Consider the following 20094-nt stretch of genomic DNA (forward strand, 5'->3'; position numbering starts at 1 on the left):
TATAAGTAGGGTTACCATTATGACGACTCTTATGTAATAGGCTTTAATCCCATCCCCTTTGATGAACTATACACTAGCTCTTTTGTCAAACCTTTTGTTAACGGATCCGCAATATTCTCTTTAGATTTTATATAATCTATTGAGATTATTCCGTTTGACAACAATTGCCTTACGGTATTACGTCGACGACGAATATGTCGTGACTTACCGTTATACATGTAATTCTGTGCCATGCCTATTGCAGATTGACTATCACAATGAATGCAAATAGCTGGCACAGGTTTCGGCCACATTGGAATGTCTTCTAAGAAGTGACGAAGCCATTCTGCTTCTTCACCTGCTTTGTCTAAAGCAATGAACTCGGATTCCATTGTGGATCGTGCGATGCAAGTTTGTTTCGTGGATTTCTAAGAAACAGCAGCGCCTCCTAGAGTAAAGACATATCCACTTGTGGATTTTAAATCTTTAGTATCCGATATCCAATTTGCATCACAATAACCTTCAAGTACTGCTGGATATCGAGTAAAGTTCAAACCATGATCACGAGTAAATCTTAGATATCTGAGAACCCGAATGATCGCTTTCCAATGGTCTTCTCCAGGGTTACTAGTGTACCTACTCAATTTACTAATAGCATAAGCTATATCAGGACGAGTACAATTCATTAGGTACATTAGGCTTCCAATGATTTGGGAGTATTTTAACTGAGACACTGCATCACCTTTATTTTTCGATAAATAAAGACTGATGTCTACAGGTGTTCTAGCTAAATTCAAATCATCTTTGATAGATTTATCAAGAATTTTCTCAATATAATGAGATTGAGATAATGCATATCCGTCAGATATTTTAGTAATTTTCATTCCTAATATAACATCTGCGACCCCCATATCTTTCATATCAAATCTTTTGTTAAGCATTTTCTTAGTTGATTTGATCATGTTTTGACTGCTTCCAATGATAAGCATGTCATCCACATAAAGACAAACTATGACATATCCTTAGTCAGTATTTTTAACATAGACGCATTTGTCACATTCGTTTATCTTAAACCCATTAGTAAGCATTGCATGATCAAATTTTTCATGCCATTGCTTAGGTGCTTGTTTTAATCCATAAAGGGATTTTACAAGTCGACAAACTTTCTTTTCTTGCCCTGATACAACAAACCCTTTGGGTTCTTCCATATAGATCTCTTCATTTAGATCACCGTTTAAGAAAGCTTTCTTAACATCCATTTGATGTATTTCTAAATTAAACAACGTTGCTATAGCAATAAGCATGCGAATGGATGTTATTCTTGTCACAGGGGAATATGTGTCAAAATAATCCAAACCTTCCTTTTGTCTGTAACCTTTAACTACAAGTCTTGCTTTATACTTGTCAATTGAACCATCTGCTTTCATTTTTCTCTTGAATATCCATTTATATCCAAGAGGTTTAGAACCTAGTGGAAGATCCACCAATTCCCAAGTATGATTTTGCATAATGGATTCAATTTCATTATTAACAGCCTCTTTCCACAAAGGTGCTTCAGGACTTGTCATTGCTGCCTGAGGTTCATTTTTTAACAAGTATGTCAGAAAATCTGGACCAAAGGATTTTGATGTTCTCGCTCTCTTACTTCGTCTTGGTTCATCATCAGTTAAATCCCGTTGGTCTAGACCATTACTAGTCTCTTGTGTTTGATTGTCATTAGTCTCTTGACTTTGTGTACAATCATAAGTTCTTTTCTGTGAATTCAATTCTTGTCATTTCTTATAAAGAAAGACATGTTCAAAAAACACAGCATTCCTTGACTCTATAATAGTGTTCACATTTATATCAGGTATTTCTGATTTATAAGTCAGAAGCCGATATGCACTACTATTCTGAGCATAACCAATAAACACACAATCTACTGTTTTTGGTCCAATCTTAGTCTTTTTAGGAACAGGTATTTCAACTTTTGCCAAACACCCCCACACTTTTAAGTATTTGTAGGAAGGTGGTCGACCTTTCCACAATTCATAAGGAATGCTTTTGGTTTTCTTGTGGGGTATTCTATTAAGAACATAATTAGCAGACAATATTGCTTCCCCCCACATGTTCTGTGGTAAGCCTAAACTTAGTAACATGGCATTCATCATTTCTTTTAGAGTTCTATTCTTCCTTTCAGCAATTCCATTTTGCTATGGAGAATAAGGGGCTGTAGTTTGGTGAATAATGCCATGTTGTGCACAAAATTCATTTAATGGTGCATCATATTCACCACCCCTATCACTTCTAACCATTTTAATGATTTTACCAAGTTGATTTTCAACTTCTGTTTTGTAGAGTTTAAACATTTCTAAGGCTTCATCTTTACTTCTAAGTAAATAAACATAACAATATCTTGTGCAATCATCGATAAATATTATGAAATATTTTTTGCCTCCTCTAGTTTGAATAAATTTTAAATCACATACATCAGTATGAATTAATTCTAGAGGTTCGGTTTTTCTTTCAACCGATTTAAATGGAGCCTTAGTTAGTTTCGCTTCTACACAAATTTCACATTTATGATTAGGGTTAATTTCAAACTTTGGTATATGATCTAAAGCAGTTAATCTACGCAAAACATCAAAATTCACATGTCCTAATCTACCATGCCATAAATTTGACTCAAGAATATAAACAAAAGATGTGTTATTCTCATTCATAGCAATTTTTGGTACAACTGTCATTACATTCAACTTAAAGAGACCATCACTCATGTATCCCTTACCAACATACATACCACTCTTTGTTAATACAAATTTATCAGACTCAAATACAAGTCTAAAACCATTTTTACTTAACAAAGACCCAAAAACTAAATTCTTCCGGATGTCAGGTGCATGCAGTACGTTGTTGAGGGTTAGTTCTTTCCCTGATGTCATCTTCAAGATCACTTTCCCTTGTCCAGCCACAGTAGAAGTAGAAGAATTTTTCATGAAAAGTTGTTCACCATTTGCAGCCTCATTGTAGGTAGTGAACATCTTCTTGTCCGCACATATGTGACGAGTTGCTCCAGTGTCAACCCACCACTCTTTGGGATTTCCAACCAAGTTAGCCTCAGACACCACAGCAGAAAGGTTGATGTCATTCACTCCGTCAGAGATGTAATCCAATTCTGTTACATTGGCCTGATTGGTGGTCTTCTTACTTGTACTTCCATGATCCTTCTTAGGGCGGCGGCAGTCAGAAGCCCGATGTCCAGTTTTGCCACAGTTATAGCATTTTTCTTTGAACTTCTTACTACTATCGCCTTGTTTAGGACCATCTCCAGTAAACTTTCTCTTTTTGTTATGTGGTTTATGAACTTGTTCAACCACATTAGCCTTGGACTCAATGGGATTTTTCTCTTTCCTCTTTTCAGCCTTTCGGTTATCTTCCTCAATTCTTAATCTTACAATCAATTCATCCATAGCCATCTCTTTGCGTTTATGTTTTAAATAATTTTTGAAATCTTTCCATGCCGGTGGTAACTTTTTCACTAAAGCAGCGACTTGGAATGACTTGCTAAGAGACATACCTTCTGAATGAATATCATGTAAAATTATTTGAAAACTTTGAACTTGAGATATTACTGTTTGGGAGTCAACCATAACAAAATCCAGAAATTTACCAACGACAAATTTCTTCGTGCCGGCATCTTCTGTCTTGTATTTCTTCTCCAAAGAATCCCACAATTCTTTTGCTGTTTTCAGAGGACTGTATACATTATACAGCATATTGTCAAGGCCATTTAGGATGTAGTTTCTGCACAGGAAATCTGAATGTTTCCAAGTATCTACAGCGGCAATAACTTGCCGATCACTTTCACCCTCTTTAAGTGCTGGAGCCTCTTCATGGAGAAACCGGGCCAAATTAAGAGTCGTAAGATAGAACAGCATCTTCTGCTACCATCTCTTAAACTCGGTACCGTTAAATTTTTCCGATTTTTCTCCATGATTGATTGGTACATGAACATGGTTCTGGATAGGGACCGATGTAGGTGTAACAATAGGAATACCACTGCCAGATGCAGTTTCAGTTGTAGTAGCCATAATCTCTGATTACAAAAATCAGAAAAAATTAAAACACAAATTAATTTTCTAGTTACTAAAACCAGAAAATAAATTATAACAACAAAATAATTTTATTTTCCTTGTTACTAAAACTATAAAAATAAAATATCACAATAATTTTCTGTAATACCAAATAATATTCTGCAATTGTTAATGACACCAGTATATTACTACTAGTTGTCAAAGAAAAGAGACAGTATATTACTATTATCTGTCAAATAACATAAATCACTATTTGTTTTTCCAACCAGAATATTACTTTGAAAACACAGAAAATTAAATACAATGAAGATACCAAAAAAAAAGAATATGTCTTAAGATTGTAGGACAATCTTCACTGTATTTAAAAAGATTAAATTCTGTTGTGTACAAAACAACAACAAGAATATAAAGAAATAAAGAAAATGAGAGAATTTGTTTGATTACAAAAACCAAACTCGAAATAAAAATAAATAAATAAAAACAGATTTTATTTTGTTAAAAAAAACAAAATTTAAATCTGATTTTAATAAATAAAAACAACACAGAAAATAAATTAAATAACTTACTCGATTTAATTTGTTCGAATTATTTTCCGATCAAGTCCAGTGTTTGACACTGTGTCCTTAAGACAGATTCGTCCTCTCCACGGTGCTTTCAGAATTTGGACGTCTATCTCCCAAGATGAAATGATCTACCACAAACAATAGCAGCACTACAAATTGTTTGCCTTATGAACACACTAAGTGTTTACACCATTTCTTTCAGAAATAAAATGCAACAAAATGAAGAATAGAATAAGCAGAGGTGAAATACGAAATTTCTGAAAAAAATCAATAACATCAAATGAGGGTGGTCCTATTTATAGATGTAAAGGTGGCTCTTGGTTTTAAATTGAACAGGTATGAAACCTGTTGGTTTTGAATTTAAACAGATTTGAATCTGTTAATAATTCAAACAGATAGCAAAAAATCGGGAAGGGCCCTGTTTGGGTGTGCACTAATTCCAAACTAGTTTATTTCTGTTTGGATGCACAGAATATCCAAATCAGTTTAATTTGAATTCTGGATTTTATTTTACCAAAAATAAAATTAAATTCAAATATTTTTGGCCCAAAAAGATTAGTATTGGGCCGAACAAGCCCAGCCCGCCTGACCAGACGGACGGCGGCGGCGCGCGCGTGTTGATTTTTGGGTTCAATGGGTCTAGCCCATTTTGCCCATAACCTCTCCCTCTAAAACACTTGGGTACCCCTTGGGGCACACCCCAAGTATCAAACCCATGCCTTATAAACCCTTTCAAAACTTCCCACAATGTGGGACAAGCCATTTTACAACCTTAAAGAATTTTCACCAAAACTCTATTTCCATGGAGCACACTTTGGCTTCAATTTTCCATTCACTCGGTAATGGTTTTGAGCAACCAAATATATCACGTGAATCACAACGCGGCATAGAACGCGTTACCACTTTGACCCGAGTAAATCGACGCTCGGGGCCCACCTAAAAAATAGACCAAACTTGAGAAAAAATTCTGGTTTTACTTAGAATTTTTCTACCATTTCCAACATAACTTTTTAAAGCGAATTATTTAGTACTTTTGTAATATTATGTGATATTTTTCATTTCATAAAGTGTTTTTAATTAATGATGTAATAAAAAATAAATTTTGTTGATATGTGCTTTTAGGGCATATTAAATAGTTTAAAAATATTAGAGATTTATAATTTTAGATCCATAATACATTTACAATGATGTGGTAAGAGAGTTGGATCTTATATAATAAGTGTATCACAAATCAAAAGTTAATATGTATTATATCACATCATTAGAAGTCAAATTAGGGAAGTGAGTCTACGAGTCTCAAACATTTTTTGTTATTGAGACGAAATTTTTTTAAAGGTACAATGTTTACTTATTTTTGTCAAGTAATTGAAAAACAAATGATAACCTGATATGTTTTGTTATTATTCATTTATCAGGAATAACACATAAGTAAAGTCAAATTATATTTTGAAGGGTGTTGGCAAAGTGGTGATGATTAACTTAGATAATGTGAGGTCCATTATATTTATTGGATAATTATTCAATAATCTTAGAAAACTATATGATATTACTTACATTTATTAGATATTTATGAGAAAAGATAATATATTTAGTACTACGTAAACACCATTATATCATAATCTAAGAATATCTAATAATATATTTTTATTTTTATTTATGTTTATGTTTGGAAGAGAATACAAGATTAGAGTGATGGTAATAGAAAGTATGTCCGCTATTGATATGCAACAATTTTTTCTACAAATGAATACTTGAAAGGTGGTTAATTCACACTTTGTTGATAAAGTACAAGAGTGACGGTAATAAAAACTGATAGAGGTGGGTCTATAGGGACTTTTGGCCCACCGCTTAAAGCCCAATATATAATTTAAACACTAAAAAGCCCAATGTTGCACCAAGGACCAATAACATCTAAACACTTGTTAAGAGAAGAATCAGCCACATAAGCAGATAAAGATCCTGTAGAGTTATTGCACCACGCACCAGTCATTAATGGGTTTCTTTTAGGGGTGAGTGCGGGTCGGTTGCGGCCACGAAACCTCCAATCCGCCATCCGTCCGCTAAATTGGTGGATTAGAGAAAATCAATCCGCATCCGTCCGCCAATCCGGCGGATATGGATTGAGCAGTTTGGCGATTTGGCGGGTGGGTGCGAATCGGTTTGGCGGTTTAAGATTTTATAAATTTTCAACATAATTCAACTTGTGCACTTCCTAAAAAAAAAAGAAAAAAAGAAAGAAAGAAAGTATTACGGTCAATGACTTAAAAAACTATTACAATCACTGCATGTCTTATCCAAAAAAAGAAAGTTTGAAACTTTAGAATATCACAATCACTGCATGGCTCATCCACATATTACAATCACAACATGATTCATCCACATAAAGTATTACAATCTGTGATTCTTAAAATATAATAACAATTCAAACCACAAAAATCATGAACAAGGCAGTAGTAGAGATTGTATGTCTCTGTATTGTTACATCTATGTATGTTTTTGAAAACAAAAACCAACCAGCATATATCATATTTTCTATTTATTGTTTTTAGAGTTAAATTTAAAAACCAAAAAATATAGATAAACAATACGTTTATTTTTTTCAATTCAAAAAATATATTTAAGTTGAAAACTTTTTTTTAACAGAATATTTAAAATTTTTTTCAATTGAAAACACAAACAAAATATTTACAAATTGAAAATATAAAGTCTTATAAATTATGGCGATTCGGTTGCGGCCAAAGGAAACTCAAATCCGTCATCCGTCCGCCAAATTGGCGGATTGGAGAAAATCAATCCGCAATCGTCCGCTCGTCATCACGCATCCATCCAAAATGTGGCGGATCGGTTCGGTTCGATCGGTTTTGGCGGATCGATATATCCGCTGCTCATCCCTAGTTTCTTTGCAGCATTTAATGCGATAACCTCCTCACGTCGGGGCAGAGCAGCCTCACCATGACACAAGGCAAGCTAAGATATAGGCTTTCGGCTAACATGACAGGTCGGAGTGGACAAGGAAATGATGAGCAAAGGATATAAACAGGTTTCTAAGACAAAAAAAAAGGTTAAGTTCATTATCACCATCCTCTCTGGACATCCCATCATTCTCTCATTTCTAACTTGTTCGTCGGAGGGTTCGCTTGGGGACTCTCGTTTCCGTTGAACTCTTGTGCATGTTTCTCCATGGACCCAGCCATTGGACAACGGTGTAGGAGGCATGGATCTACCCGACCTTATCCATGAGGGTCCAGCAGCATCATCAAAAACTATGTAAGGATCAATTTGAAAGAAACCTGATATCTAATCATCTACGTGACTACATACAGTTGATTTGAATTATAATTTCGATTGTTTTATTAACAAGAAAACAAATAATGTATTTGTGAAACTTATCATCTTAATTAAGATTGAAATTAGAGGTCATCTTAATCTAATAATCTATAAATAGAGAATTTAAAAATATTTATGTTTCAAGTTAAAAGTACTATTCTCTCTGTTTCTAAAAAAATTAAGGATTATTTACCAATAAATCCTACTTCACAAACTGTTATACCAAATAGTCCCACTTTTATTCTATTATACCAAAGAGTCCTGTTGGTGGGTTGATTTGGTCCTTTTTGATCTTTTTTTCCATTTTTGTTTCACTGTGTGGACGAGAGTGCCCTTGGTTTAATATGGTACTCTTTTGCGGGGTCAGTTCCTTTGGGTTGGTTTCAAGCTAGAGAGAGAGAGATGGGTTGGTTTCAGGCTAGAGAGAGAGAGGAGTAATCAGTCTCTCTTGTGTGTGTGTATCTGCTATCCGTGTATCAGTCTGTGTGTTTTTCAGTCTCCCCGATCAAGGCTCTGTTCTATTGTTCCACTCTCTTCTTTACACACACACACACACAGAGCGAGAGCGAGGGCTCTTCTGATTCGATTCGAGAGTAAGAAAGAGAGAGATGGGTTGGTTTCAGGCTAGAGAGAGAGAGGAGTAAGTAGTCTCTCTTGTGTGTGTGTGTTTGCTGTTCGTGTATCAGTCTCTGTGTTTTTCAATCTCCCCGATAAAGGCTCTGTGCTATTGTTCCACTCTCTTCTTCACGGGAGACAGAGAGAAAGGGCGACAATGTATGTGTGTATCTGTGTGTGATAGGAGAAAGGGAGAGCCCATACCAGCCCCTGTGTGTGTCTTAACTCAGATCGAAGAGAAGCTGTGTGCGTGTGTCCCGTGTATCAGTGTGTGTGTATATCGTGTGTGTGTGTTGTGTTTGTGTATCAGTGTGTGTGTTAACCCCCCAAACACACCAACCCAGCCCAATAAAAAACCCCTTACAGCGTTTTGTCATTCTGTGACACCCTACCAATATATCACGTGCAACACACCACACATCCATTCACTAATCACGCACGTGAGCGACACACGTGCCTCACCCAATTTCCGCCCGACAGCTGCATCAGCAACGGTTAGATAAGGGTAATTACGTCCCTCACAATTGAATGGGACTAAACGGTTTAATAGAATAAAAATGGGACCAATTGGTTCATAAGTTCAAATTTTGGGATTTATTGATAAATCTCCCCAAAATTAATTCATTTAAATTTTTTTTATCTAATAAATAAATTACAGCAGCATTGATGAACGGGAAGGAAGCTATAAGAGTCGTCCTAGTGGTCTTCTGTTTACTTTGTTGAACAGAGATTTGGTTGGATAAGAAAAGAAATATTTCTCCAAATCCACCATCAGTATTGGTTAGGTCCCACACAAACATTATTCGGTAAAATGCAGATAGCCCTGAAATTTGGATTGTTCTATGTAATTTAAAAAATTATAAATATTTTTTTTTGTCAGAATTTGTTATTTAAAAAAATTTATTACAAAATATTTTTTTTAACTATTCTCTTATACAATAATAAAATTACCTGAATTGTTAATTAAAATATATTTTTAACATCATTAAAAATTATTAATTAACTTGATATTTTATTAATAGTAAAAGAGGTTAGTTGTTATTGGATTAGAAATTTGAAGGGACCAAATGTGATTTCTAAAATCACAATGAACAATTCATATTTTAAATAATTCTTAAATGGTGTATTTACAATTTATCCAAAATTGTTCAGTAAAAAAAAGCAGTTCGACTCCACCACGTAGGATTCTAGCAACATAAAAAATGCTTTCTCCAATTGCCTCATCACCTCCTATATATAAACCATACATGCCCTGCCAGGCTGCCACTTCCTCAAACATCAACAAAGTCACTTCAAAACACAAAAGTGAATCAAAATGAGGTCTAGTTGGGCCTTGACATTTCTCTCTTTGCTCACCATCCCAGTAGTACTAACACTAGGAATCTCAGCAGAGCAATGTGGAAATCAAGCTGGGGGTGCACTGTGCCCAGGAGGCCTATGCTGTAGCCAACATGGGTGGTACGGAACCACCCCAGACTACTGCGCTGCTGGTTGCCAAAGCCAGTGCGGCAGCAGCGACAGTGACACTCCTAACCAATAACACCGTATGTGCACTTCATAATTCCAACCAATAACACCACACACAAAAGGATGAATGGAACCGATCTTGTCTCCCACCCAATCAATTGAGGTAATTAAGATCGGCTCTAGTCATTCAATTATTAGTATTTTTTGATTTGTGAGTACCATATCTGTAATTCAAAGAGTATTGGTGACACACTTTTAACTAAACACTGGTAAAAATTACTTGATCACCATTACATTTAATCTTTATTCGGTAACCGGTACTTTTGGGTCAAAATGAACATTATAACCTTGAAAGTATGCATGATCCTCGTGATTTGCAAATTCTGTCATCGTTTTTTTCTTTTAAATGCAATTACCAACTAGGAGATGGTATTTTTAATCATGTTTTATTGGACTCAATGTAAGTGGAGATTTTAGTAGGGGGGGGGGAGGGATATGAAATGATTGCTTATCTTGTTAATGAGGGGAGAGAAAGGAACAAAGTTAAAAAATTGATCTTATCAAGCAAGAACAATTAAGGTGGACTGTGGAATAAAGCATGTGATTCTTTTTGTCTTTCTTTGGTTCTAGCAAAATTATTAATTACCCTTATCTTAATGTGCTGGAAAACATTAGCTATTCAAATTTGACCATAACTGAGTACAAACTACAAGTAGAAATACACGCGAAACACAATATGTTGAGAGAGTATTAATATTTGATAAAATGGCAGTAAACAATTTAACTATATATGTTAATATTAATAACGGTTCATTCCCCGTCATACATGGATCAGGTTAGGTATCAGAAATCTGATACTTATCCCAACAGATCTGGATGATTCACAGAGAGAGAGAGGAATTATATAAACAACTTCATATATAATTGCTTTTCCAGCTTCAAATGGCCATGATATGCATGGAGTGAAGAGCAGATATAAAACTGGGAAGTTCAGAAGGCATGGAACATTTAAAAATTTGTGAAAACACCATCTGCTCAAAAGCACACGCAAGTGCCCACAAAGGTATACATAAGCCGCACACACTAGCTAAAAGTAAAGGTAAAAATGGAAACAAAGGTCAACACAATGTGTGGTGTGTTGGGATACTGTGACCTCTTATCCTAATGCTATGTATATGTGGTTGACGAGGGCGATTATCTCTATATTGAGAAAGAGAAGCACAATTTCGTTATCTTCAACCATGTTCTTGTCATATACTATCATCTTTGACATGCTTTTTACTGTCATATTCCCAACAAAAAATTAATCTAATAATCGTTGACAGTTGAAACTAATCACAAGCAGAAGAATTAATATACTGTTTCCAAACTAGCAAATATTTTTCCTCTTCTAGTCAGGCGAACAGTCATTTTTGAAGTACTAAAGCCGAAAACTTTTGATTATTATGTACAATTGGCTCACACAAAGCCATGAACATAGCAAAAATACATTGTTTGACCAAATAATACAAATGCTATATGATGAACTTTACAAATTTTCTACTTACCCTCTTACCCCAACCAAAAGAAACAGAAAAAAATAAAATAAAATAAAAAGAGAAAAGGGTTCTATGCTATTGCTATGTTGGGATGTGATAATTGCCTAAGCAGTTGCATAACTGGAATCTATAAAAGCTTCACAGAATAATGATCCTCATAGCTTTTGGGACAGCATAATGAATTTCAGCTAGCTTTTTCTGATAAAATAGAAACAAGCTCGGATCGAGCTTTTTCGAGGGCACTTGACAAATTCTCGGGTTTTCTACCACCTGCCTGACCAAAATTAGGTCTGCCACCCCCTCCTCCACCGCATAACTTCGCTATAGGCCCGATAAATTTCCCTGCTTGAACTCCCATGCCAACCACCCCCGGTGAGAATGCAGTGATTAAACTTACCTTACCTTCACCAGGACATGAGCCCAAAATCACAGCTGCTAGATCTTCTAATGTATCTACTACACTAGGTAGTCAGCTGCACTCCAGTGAATCAGCATCTGTATCATCCATGCACTCAACCAGCACCCTGTAAAGTAATTTTCCAGAAAGCAACTGTATTATTCATAGAATGCTCTTTTAGATCTCCAAAGGGGAAATAATATCAAGACTTGTTAATGTCAAATTTTTTGTTTTTGTTTTTGTTTTCGTTTTTGTTCTTTTCTGCGCTTGGGTTTAGGTTGAGTTGTCCGAATGATGGTGGTGCGAGTTAGCTATGTTGAATAGCTTAATGTACATTGTTGGGCTCATTTTCTAATAGCTTAAGCTTTGGGGACTAATGGAGATATAACATATGGTATCAGAACCAGAGAACTAGGGATGGGTAGGGTGCATATCCCTGGCTTGTACATGGTGGGTGCTGCCAAGCGAGCACACTAGTGTGAGGGAAGGTGTGAAGCGAAATTCCACAACGACTGGGTACAAAAGTAATGTGCAGTATATAAATCTGAGGGCACCTCATGCTGAGCTAACTTTAGGGTGTGTTTTTTCCAAGACTGTAACAAGCTATTCTTTACAAGTTTGAATGATTTTGTGTGCTCTTTATCATAGATGTATAGTTGATCCAACATTTCTACTCTTTAACATAGATGGAACTACAGAAGTTAATTTAAAACCTGATATTTTTAGAATTCCCCACAAGCAATACATTGTTTGCGATGATTGAGGCTCTGTGAACTGCTGCTTTAGCACGAATAGCTGAAATTTCATTTCTTGCCATTCGCAATTCCTCCAATAGTGTTTCTACCCTGGCTGGTACATCTTCAGCTTTCACCTTTGCAGAATGAATTTTAATAATGAAAACATTGGAAACAATCAGGTGTTCTCTATTTAGCAAAAAGATTACAGAAGAAAACATACTTTGAGAGTGGAGCAGAGCAGAGCTGTTTCATGTAGTTATCTCTAGCATTGATGTATTCGATAAAAGCTTCACCAGCAACGGCTTCTATACGTCTGATTCCAGATGCAATCCCCTGTTCTGAGATTATTTTGAAGCCACGTATTTGCATCTACCACAGCTTCCACTTCACCGCCAACCTCTATACTTCCCTCCTTATAGTGTACCCTTATGAACAAATATATTACCCACGGATTTTTTGACGTCTTTTATCTCTATAACAGCAGTCTGTTGGTTTCCAGCTTCGGGAATAAATAGAAAACCATTGTCTCCAATTTGACCACCTGATTCAGCATAAAATGGTGTCCTATTGAGAAAAACTTCTACTTCGCTGCCTTTGGAAACCTGTAGTACCGGTTTCCCATTCACCAAGAGAGCCTCAACTACTGCTCTGGTGGAAAGTGCGTCATAACCTAGAAATTCTGTGTCACGAATATTTTCAGCCTGATCTCCGCCATCTTCAACTTCAAGTTTGACAGCATTATGTGTAGCCTGAGACTGACGTCTTTGGTTCTCCATTTCAATATCAAAACTGTTCATATCTATATTGACACCGCGTTCATCAGCCACTTCCCTAGTTATCTCCACGGGAAAACCGTACGTGTCATACAAGAGAAATGCATCCTTGCCTGACAAGCAAGGTGCAGTGCTATTTTCCTGAGCACTTGACAATGCGTCTGCTAACATTTGATCGAGCAGCTTTTCCCCTCTCTCCAATGTTTGTACAAACTGTAGTTCTTCCCTCTTCAACTCCTCCAAAATGAGGAATGCTCTTGTTTTTATGTCTGAATCTATGTGGGTGCTCAAGTCAATTACTTTTTCTGCGATCGTAGGCAAAAATGCTTCTTCAATATCCCCCTTTATACCAACTAACCTGCCAGTACAAACAGCCCTTCTGACGAGTTGCCGAACTACATAACCTCTCCCAATATTTGATGGGACAACGCCGTCTGACAGGAGATAAACGATTGCATGCAGGTGATCACCAATTATCTAAAACAATGGAAAGTTTTATAGTATCAATGCAAATATAAGAATAATTAATATATGTTAGAGAAAACTATTGGAGATATCACAAACTCTTGGTGATAGCATACTTTAAGGTTTGTTTTCATAGAATCATCAGCAAGAGCATACGAGACATTTGCCAATTCTGAGGCTTTCTCTATAATGGGAAAGATCAAGTCAGTCTCATAATTGTTGGGAACCTGCACACATGGTAGAATATAAAAGGAAGTGTGAAGTTGAACTAAAAAATAACCAAAAGAATCTTCAAGAAATGATTCTTCTGAAACCAAAATGAGATTATTGCGGGGGAAGTTTGCTGTGGGCAGTACAAACTCCATTACCAAGATTCGAATCAGATGGAGGCATCCCATTTGCTTTGATATGAGAAGTACTTAAACCGTTCATAACTCAGATGTGGCAGAGCTAGAAGTACCTTCTGAAGGATGCGAGCCATAAGCTCCAAACCTAAACCAGTATCAATATTCTTTTGTTTTAATGGTTCAAGTGAACCATCATCTGTTCTGTTGTATTGCATGAAAACCAGGTTGTAGAACTCTACGAACCTAGTATCATCTCCTAGGTCCTGCAAATGAAAAACATCAACTCAATAATCAAAATCATAGTGATAATGCTAATAAATAATTCAAATACAAAATAGTCCAGCTTCACCCAAAGCAATATAAAAAAGAAAGGAAATGGTTTTAACAAAATACGTACAACATCTGAGTGTCCTCTCTCAGGACGGAAATCGTAATAAAGCTCGGAGCATGGACCGCAGGGACCAGTCACTCCACTAGTCCAAAAGTTGTCTTCTTCACCCATCCTCTTTATACGCTCCACAGGAACACCAACCTGAAGCAAGAACCAGATTTATGAAGTTAATTTCACTTATCATTTATATCTGGAAGCTATCAGTAAAAGAACTCTCACGTGGAAGAATACAGTCCCCAAGAAGTGAAGAACAAAAAAGTCTCAAATGGACACCTTGGGCTTAGCAGGCAAGTGCATATATGTAACTTGAATGACCATGAAGAGTGATTTTAACAAGGGTATGAAAATTTTGGAAACGTTCATGACAAGCCTCTTTGGCATGAATTTGGATAGCTAGACATCTCTTTACATGGAAAACAATTTTAATGATCAGATACACAAGCGGAGAAAATTACAAAAGATATATTAGACTATAAGTACAACAATATGATTAAAGTTCTTGTCTGCTTACCTCGTCATGCCCCATTTCAAATGCTTCATCATCATCTTCGTAAACAGTTACCATACTCTTTCTGCTGGCAATGCAAACCTGAGCAATTAAAAAAATACTTTCATTCTTCTTGCTCAGAGAAACAATCACAAATTCATAGCTATGACGAGGAAAAAATTTATTCAAAAAAAATTATGAAAAACCCATCCTTTTAGTAAGATCCTCTGTATTGACCAACATCTGGTACTAACATATTGGAACCTACGCCCCCCAAAAAAGGCATTTATGCTTGACTTTAGGGTCTGTTTGGCTGATGTGCGCATGGACTTCACACTCTTCACTACTAGTATGGATCCCAAAATATTTACAGTTGTGACTGCTGCTTTTTTCCCATCGCTAACAACAGTGTCATCCCACAACAAACACTGTCCAAGGACGTGCCTTTGAAACTACAACTACTTGCAGCCACTAGAATGGTTACATCTTATATAGTGAATTGATGCTCATAATATTTTAAGGTCATAAATAATTCCAGGCATTTATTGTATACATAAAATTGTGGAAATATTATTCAAAAAATACTGCTTGTATGACTTAAAAACCAGTTTTTATCGGAAATTTTATAGGCCTGGTACCTATTGAGAAACATAAAACTTCATAAGAGGTGCCAACTTGAAATAAGGATATTGAGATTTATGGCAAGTCAATGAAAGGAAAAAAAACAAATTAAAAATAGACATATTCAATCAACAAAAGGAGTGTGAAGACAAGAGAATTATCAGTCTAGACTTCAGTGTCACAATAAAATTACTCGTACATACTCCAAGGTAGTAAGCTCCCATGCCCATTTAATTGCTTCCTTCTTGAAGTAATCTCCAAAACTGAAGTTTCCAAGCATCTCAAAGAATGTATGATGTCTAGATGTTCGACCTACATTCTCAACATCATTTGTGCGTATGCATCTTTGGGAAGTTGTGGCACAGGGTACCTGAACAAAATATGATGATGATATTAAAGTGGCTCAAAATTGTATTCGAAAGAACATATGTAATATACACATGTTCATTAATAACAAAATGAATAAGACAGCATCATTGCATTCCATTAGCAGACCTTGTAGACCAAAACCAAGAGACACATACCCATCAAAAGGCGAACAAAGGGGGCAAAAAAGAAGAAGGAAACTACGACACACATTAATGAAAATCATACATTTGGTAATCATCAGACATCATGCCAATATGTTAACCAGCCCAATTACGAGATGTGCATCAGTGCCTTTTGAAAATATTTTTTTTATCCAAGGTAAGTGTTTATAACTCCATATCATACATTTGCTTAAAATAGTATATATTCAGATACAACTTACAAGACCCTAATATTATGTGGTGGGAGAATGGAGAAGTATTTCAATATATGGTAGTATAGAAAAATCCATTACCTCATGTGATGCAATTTTATCCTTAATCATTACAATTGTATGGATGACAACTTAAATATTGAGATATTCCAACAACAATAGAGCATGGTCTGTCTAATGAGGCATAAATACCTACAAGTTTTAATATAATAAATAATTCACTGTGCACAATGATCTCAATGTAGCATACTAAAATAAATAATTCACAGTGCACGATGATCTCAATGTAATATATTTCTATATGCTATGTCCAATATAATCAACTGAATGCTAAGTTTAGTCTTTATTTTCAATAGAGTGATCCCAAGTCAGGCTTTGTAAGAAAATTCTGAACTACATGTAAATACCTTTCCCAAGAATATGGGCTTGAACTGAAGCATTCCGGCAATTGTCAGTAGAACTGTTGGATCATCTGGTACAAGAGAAGCACTTGGAAGGACCTTGCGACCTCATGAAGCATAAAAATCAAGAAATCGCCAGCGAATGGAATCCCCACTTGTGGGGACATCCTTGGATTTATCCTCAACCAATTCCTCAGTCATAGGTTGTATTGATGCTGAAAGAAGATATCCAGAAAAGGTTTTTATATCATTCGGAAGACAGATGCTGAAGAATTTGTAAGCTCCTATGACAAAAAATGTGAACAAACAAGAGTTCTCTACCTGACGTAATTCTTGTGGTGAAGTTTACTTTCCGTGCTCCCTTAATTTTGGAATGTTTAGAGGGAAAATGATCCCTGCAACCTGTATTCAGGTTCTAATGTGTCAGCCTCAAGAAGGGAACTTAATGCACTGAATATGGAAACACCCCCCCCCCCCCCACAAAAAAAAAAAAGACTACCCTTGTCGTGGTAAATCTAGATAAAGCAAAGTTCACAGAGAAAAACCAAAAGAATACACTACACTGCACTCACAAATCCCCAAACCTGTAATTTTTGTGCCCTGAAGAGTCTGGAAATTTATACATGGCAATACAATCAAACACTTAAAAAAGAGTCAGGTTAGTTTGTTTCTATCATTTTTCTATCCAAAACCATGATTAAACCTTAAGAAGTTGAAGGATTTACCAGAGTCGAGAAAAATAATTATACCTCCTCCCCTAAGTTAATAAATTTGCTTTTTCTTGATTTGAATTTGATAATCAAGAAAACCCTAAAATCACAAGGACGAATTGAGACCTTCAAATAGAAAACCAAAGATCAAAAAATAAGCACAAGAAGTCAAACTAATTGTTCCAAATTTAAGCAATAGACTAAAGCTTAAAGACTAGAATTTGTTCAATCAAGTCATACATTCATGTAGCTTCAAGTGAAATAAAAGTCATCTTCAACCAATATATATGTATACCACAATTGAGCAAGAGGACTCTTGAATTCACATAAAAACACTACACCACTTATAAGAACTCCAATATTATGAAGTACAAATCAATAATCCCCACCATATGCTCTTAAATCTTTTAAACTCACCCTAGCTTTGTATACAAATTACTATCCCTGCAAAACTCATTTCAACTATTAAGTCCATGGGTGCTTCCAAAAATAAGAAAAAGACACACAAAAACTAAACTATACAATAAAAGAACAAAATCTAACTTATCTATTAATCAAAATTAAGATAAGAACACAGATGAAAAGAGAGAGATTTGCAATATGGGTAACAAGGCGAAACCACTTCAAGAATGTTTTAGCCCTAAAAGAAACACAACTTAATTCTAGTCTCTTAAAAAAATTTGATTATAACCTTTCACGTACACATCCTGTAACGGCAATTTTTTAATTTCCTAAGACAAATTAAAGACCCAATTTGCTAAACTAACATAACATCACTAGAAGCAAAGTTAAACCCAAGGAACTCAAACAAATTTTAAGATTTAATAAATGTATTCAAGGCAAATTAATTACCAATGGAGAGGGCAAGTTGGCATCTTGGCTGATATCTTGAAATGGGTCTTGAAGTAAGAAATGGGAGCAGAGGTTTCGCTCCATGTATGCAGTGCAGAGAGAGTTCCATCTTCAAGCTTTTCATGGCCGTTTATCTCTCTCTCTCTCTCCCTCTCTTGTGGTTCTCTCTATATTTCGAATTGGCGTTAATTTTTAGAGAGAGAAAGAGAGTGAGGGAGGGCGGGAGAGGAGAGTGAGGGAGAGAGAGGGATAAGTTTTTATGTGATATCCACATAATTTGCAGTTGAAAATTGTAAGGTCAGTTGTGAGGCCACTGGACTTCCAAGTCCAGGCCACAAATGAAGTGGCTGATTGACCCAGGTCCATGTCCAGAGTACCCAACTCAAGCGATTGCTTGGCTGCACTGTACCCAAATGAATTTCCAGTCCTTGATTAGACAAAAAAAAAAAAAAAAAAAAGAAAAAAAAAAAAAGAAAAAGAAAAAGAAAAAGAGAAGCCCCAGAAAGATTGAAATACGGGCTTGTTTGGTTTGTATTTGAGAAACATGTTTTGAGATAAAAAGTACGAAAATTTGTTTGGTTTGATTTTTTTTCAAAAGATATTTTGAAAAATTATTTTGAGAGAGAGTTTTGGAAAAAATGATTGATTTGATGTGTATGAGAGAGAGATTTGTTTGGAAAACTTGTAAACCAAACAAGTTTTGGAAAAAAATTTTGAGAAAATTTATTTGGTTTGTTACTTTTGAAAACTTATTTGTAGAGAATTTTTCCCAAAATTTTTTGAGAAACACAAACCAAACTTAATTTTTTTGGGGGGGGGGTGTGTGTGTGTTTAGAAACAGATTATTTTAATAAATTTTTAATTAAAATACGAGGTAAAAATATTAGTATATTTAGAATAATTTTTTAATTTTTTACAAAAAAATATGCAACAAGTAGAAAAAAAATAATTTTTTAACTTTTTAATATAGGTTATAGGTTTTTTAATTTTTTTTAATAAATTTTTTATTTTAAACTAAAATACTCACATGCTAAACGAGGCCTTAATCACTTTGACTCTTAAGTCATGTTTGATTGAAAGTTTGGGAGAAGAGATTGGATTAGTAATCTATGGAGTCCACCTATAGTATGTTTATTTGTAAAGAAGTGACATGGAATGCTAATCCTGTGGGCCCATTTGTTTTCCGCTATCACAGTTCACTCCGGACTGTGATAGACGAACAGTGAAGATGACTTATGTTTGTTTGGTTTTGGAGCTCCAAATTTGTAGTCACTTCGGATTACGATAGGCCTTGGCCTTGGCCTTGGCGAGGGGTATTGGTAATTAGGACTGGGAAATGGTATTAGCAAAATAGTCCGTTCGGATTGAGTATTACTGGACGTTCAGCTGGTCAATCAATTAACTGTAATTTTTTTTTTTTCACTTGTTGGACATTTTTTTAAAACACTAAAATTTAATGTTTTTGTATTTTTTGTTAAGTAAAAATTATAATTTTATTTGTTTTATTATTTTATATAAAAATAATTTAACAATCCACGCACTAACAACTATCATCAAACAAACACAATTTTACTAATCTCCTCACTATCAATCCACTCATTAACAATTC

General features: G+C 35.3%; 1 protein-coding gene and 1 pseudogene across 5 annotated transcripts; both read right to left on the reverse strand.

Moving 5' to 3' along the window:
* Positions 1 to 11433: 11433 nt before the first annotated feature.
* On the reverse strand, positions 11434 to 18897 carry LOC114264799 (alanine--tRNA ligase, chloroplastic/mitochondrial). 5 transcript variants are annotated; one of them, XM_082911998.1, is made up of 12 exons: positions 18486 to 18709; positions 17673 to 17759; positions 17245 to 17325; positions 16930 to 17138; positions 15980 to 16150; positions 15184 to 15261; positions 14679 to 14813; positions 14395 to 14544; positions 14051 to 14161; positions 12917 to 13946; positions 12673 to 12830; positions 11434 to 12086 (listed from the first exon to the last, which is right to left on the reverse strand). In XM_082911998.1, exons 4-10 carry the CDS (start codon positions 16960 to 16962, stop codon positions 13110 to 13112), a joined length of 1515 nt encoding a protein of 504 aa, XP_082768124.1. In that variant the 5' UTR covers positions 16963 to 17138; positions 17245 to 17325; positions 17673 to 17759; positions 18486 to 18709; the 3' UTR covers positions 11434 to 12086; positions 12673 to 12830; positions 12917 to 13109. The 5 variants fall into 5 exon arrangements, with proteins under 5 accessions (XP_082768124.1, XP_082768125.1, XP_082768123.1 ...); XM_082911999.1 differs by lacking the exon at positions 17673 to 17759 and having other exon boundaries at positions 15984 to 16150; positions 18486 to 18797; XM_082911997.1 differs by lacking the exon at positions 17673 to 17759 and having other exon boundaries at positions 18486 to 18707.
* Positions 12032 to 13065, reverse strand: LOC145815395 (alanine--tRNA ligase, chloroplastic/mitochondrial pseudogene; annotated as a pseudogene).
* Positions 18898 to 20094: the final 1197 nt, after the last annotated feature.

This window comes from Camellia sinensis, unplaced genomic scaffold (assembly GCF_055761805.1).
Source record: "Camellia sinensis isolate YWXY unplaced genomic scaffold, ASM5576180v1 Unanchor2, whole genome shotgun sequence".
NCBI lineage: Eukaryota > Viridiplantae > Streptophyta > Magnoliopsida > Ericales > Theaceae > Camellia > Camellia sinensis.

Bases quoted from the DNA above. Each gene is read 5' to 3' on its own strand.
- LOC114264799 (XM_082911995.1), bottom strand. From the start codon at position 16,962: ATGCTTCAGTTCAAGCCCATATTCTTGGGAAAG. The intron at 14,545-14,678 runs GTACGTATTTTG...TTTCATTTGCAG, and splicing joins AGAGAGGACACTCAGATGTT to GACCTAGGAGATGATACTAG. The intron at 14,162-14,394 runs GTACTTCTAGCT...CCATGTGTGCAG, and splicing joins TGGCTCGCATCCTTCAGAAG to GTTCCCAACAATTATGAGAC.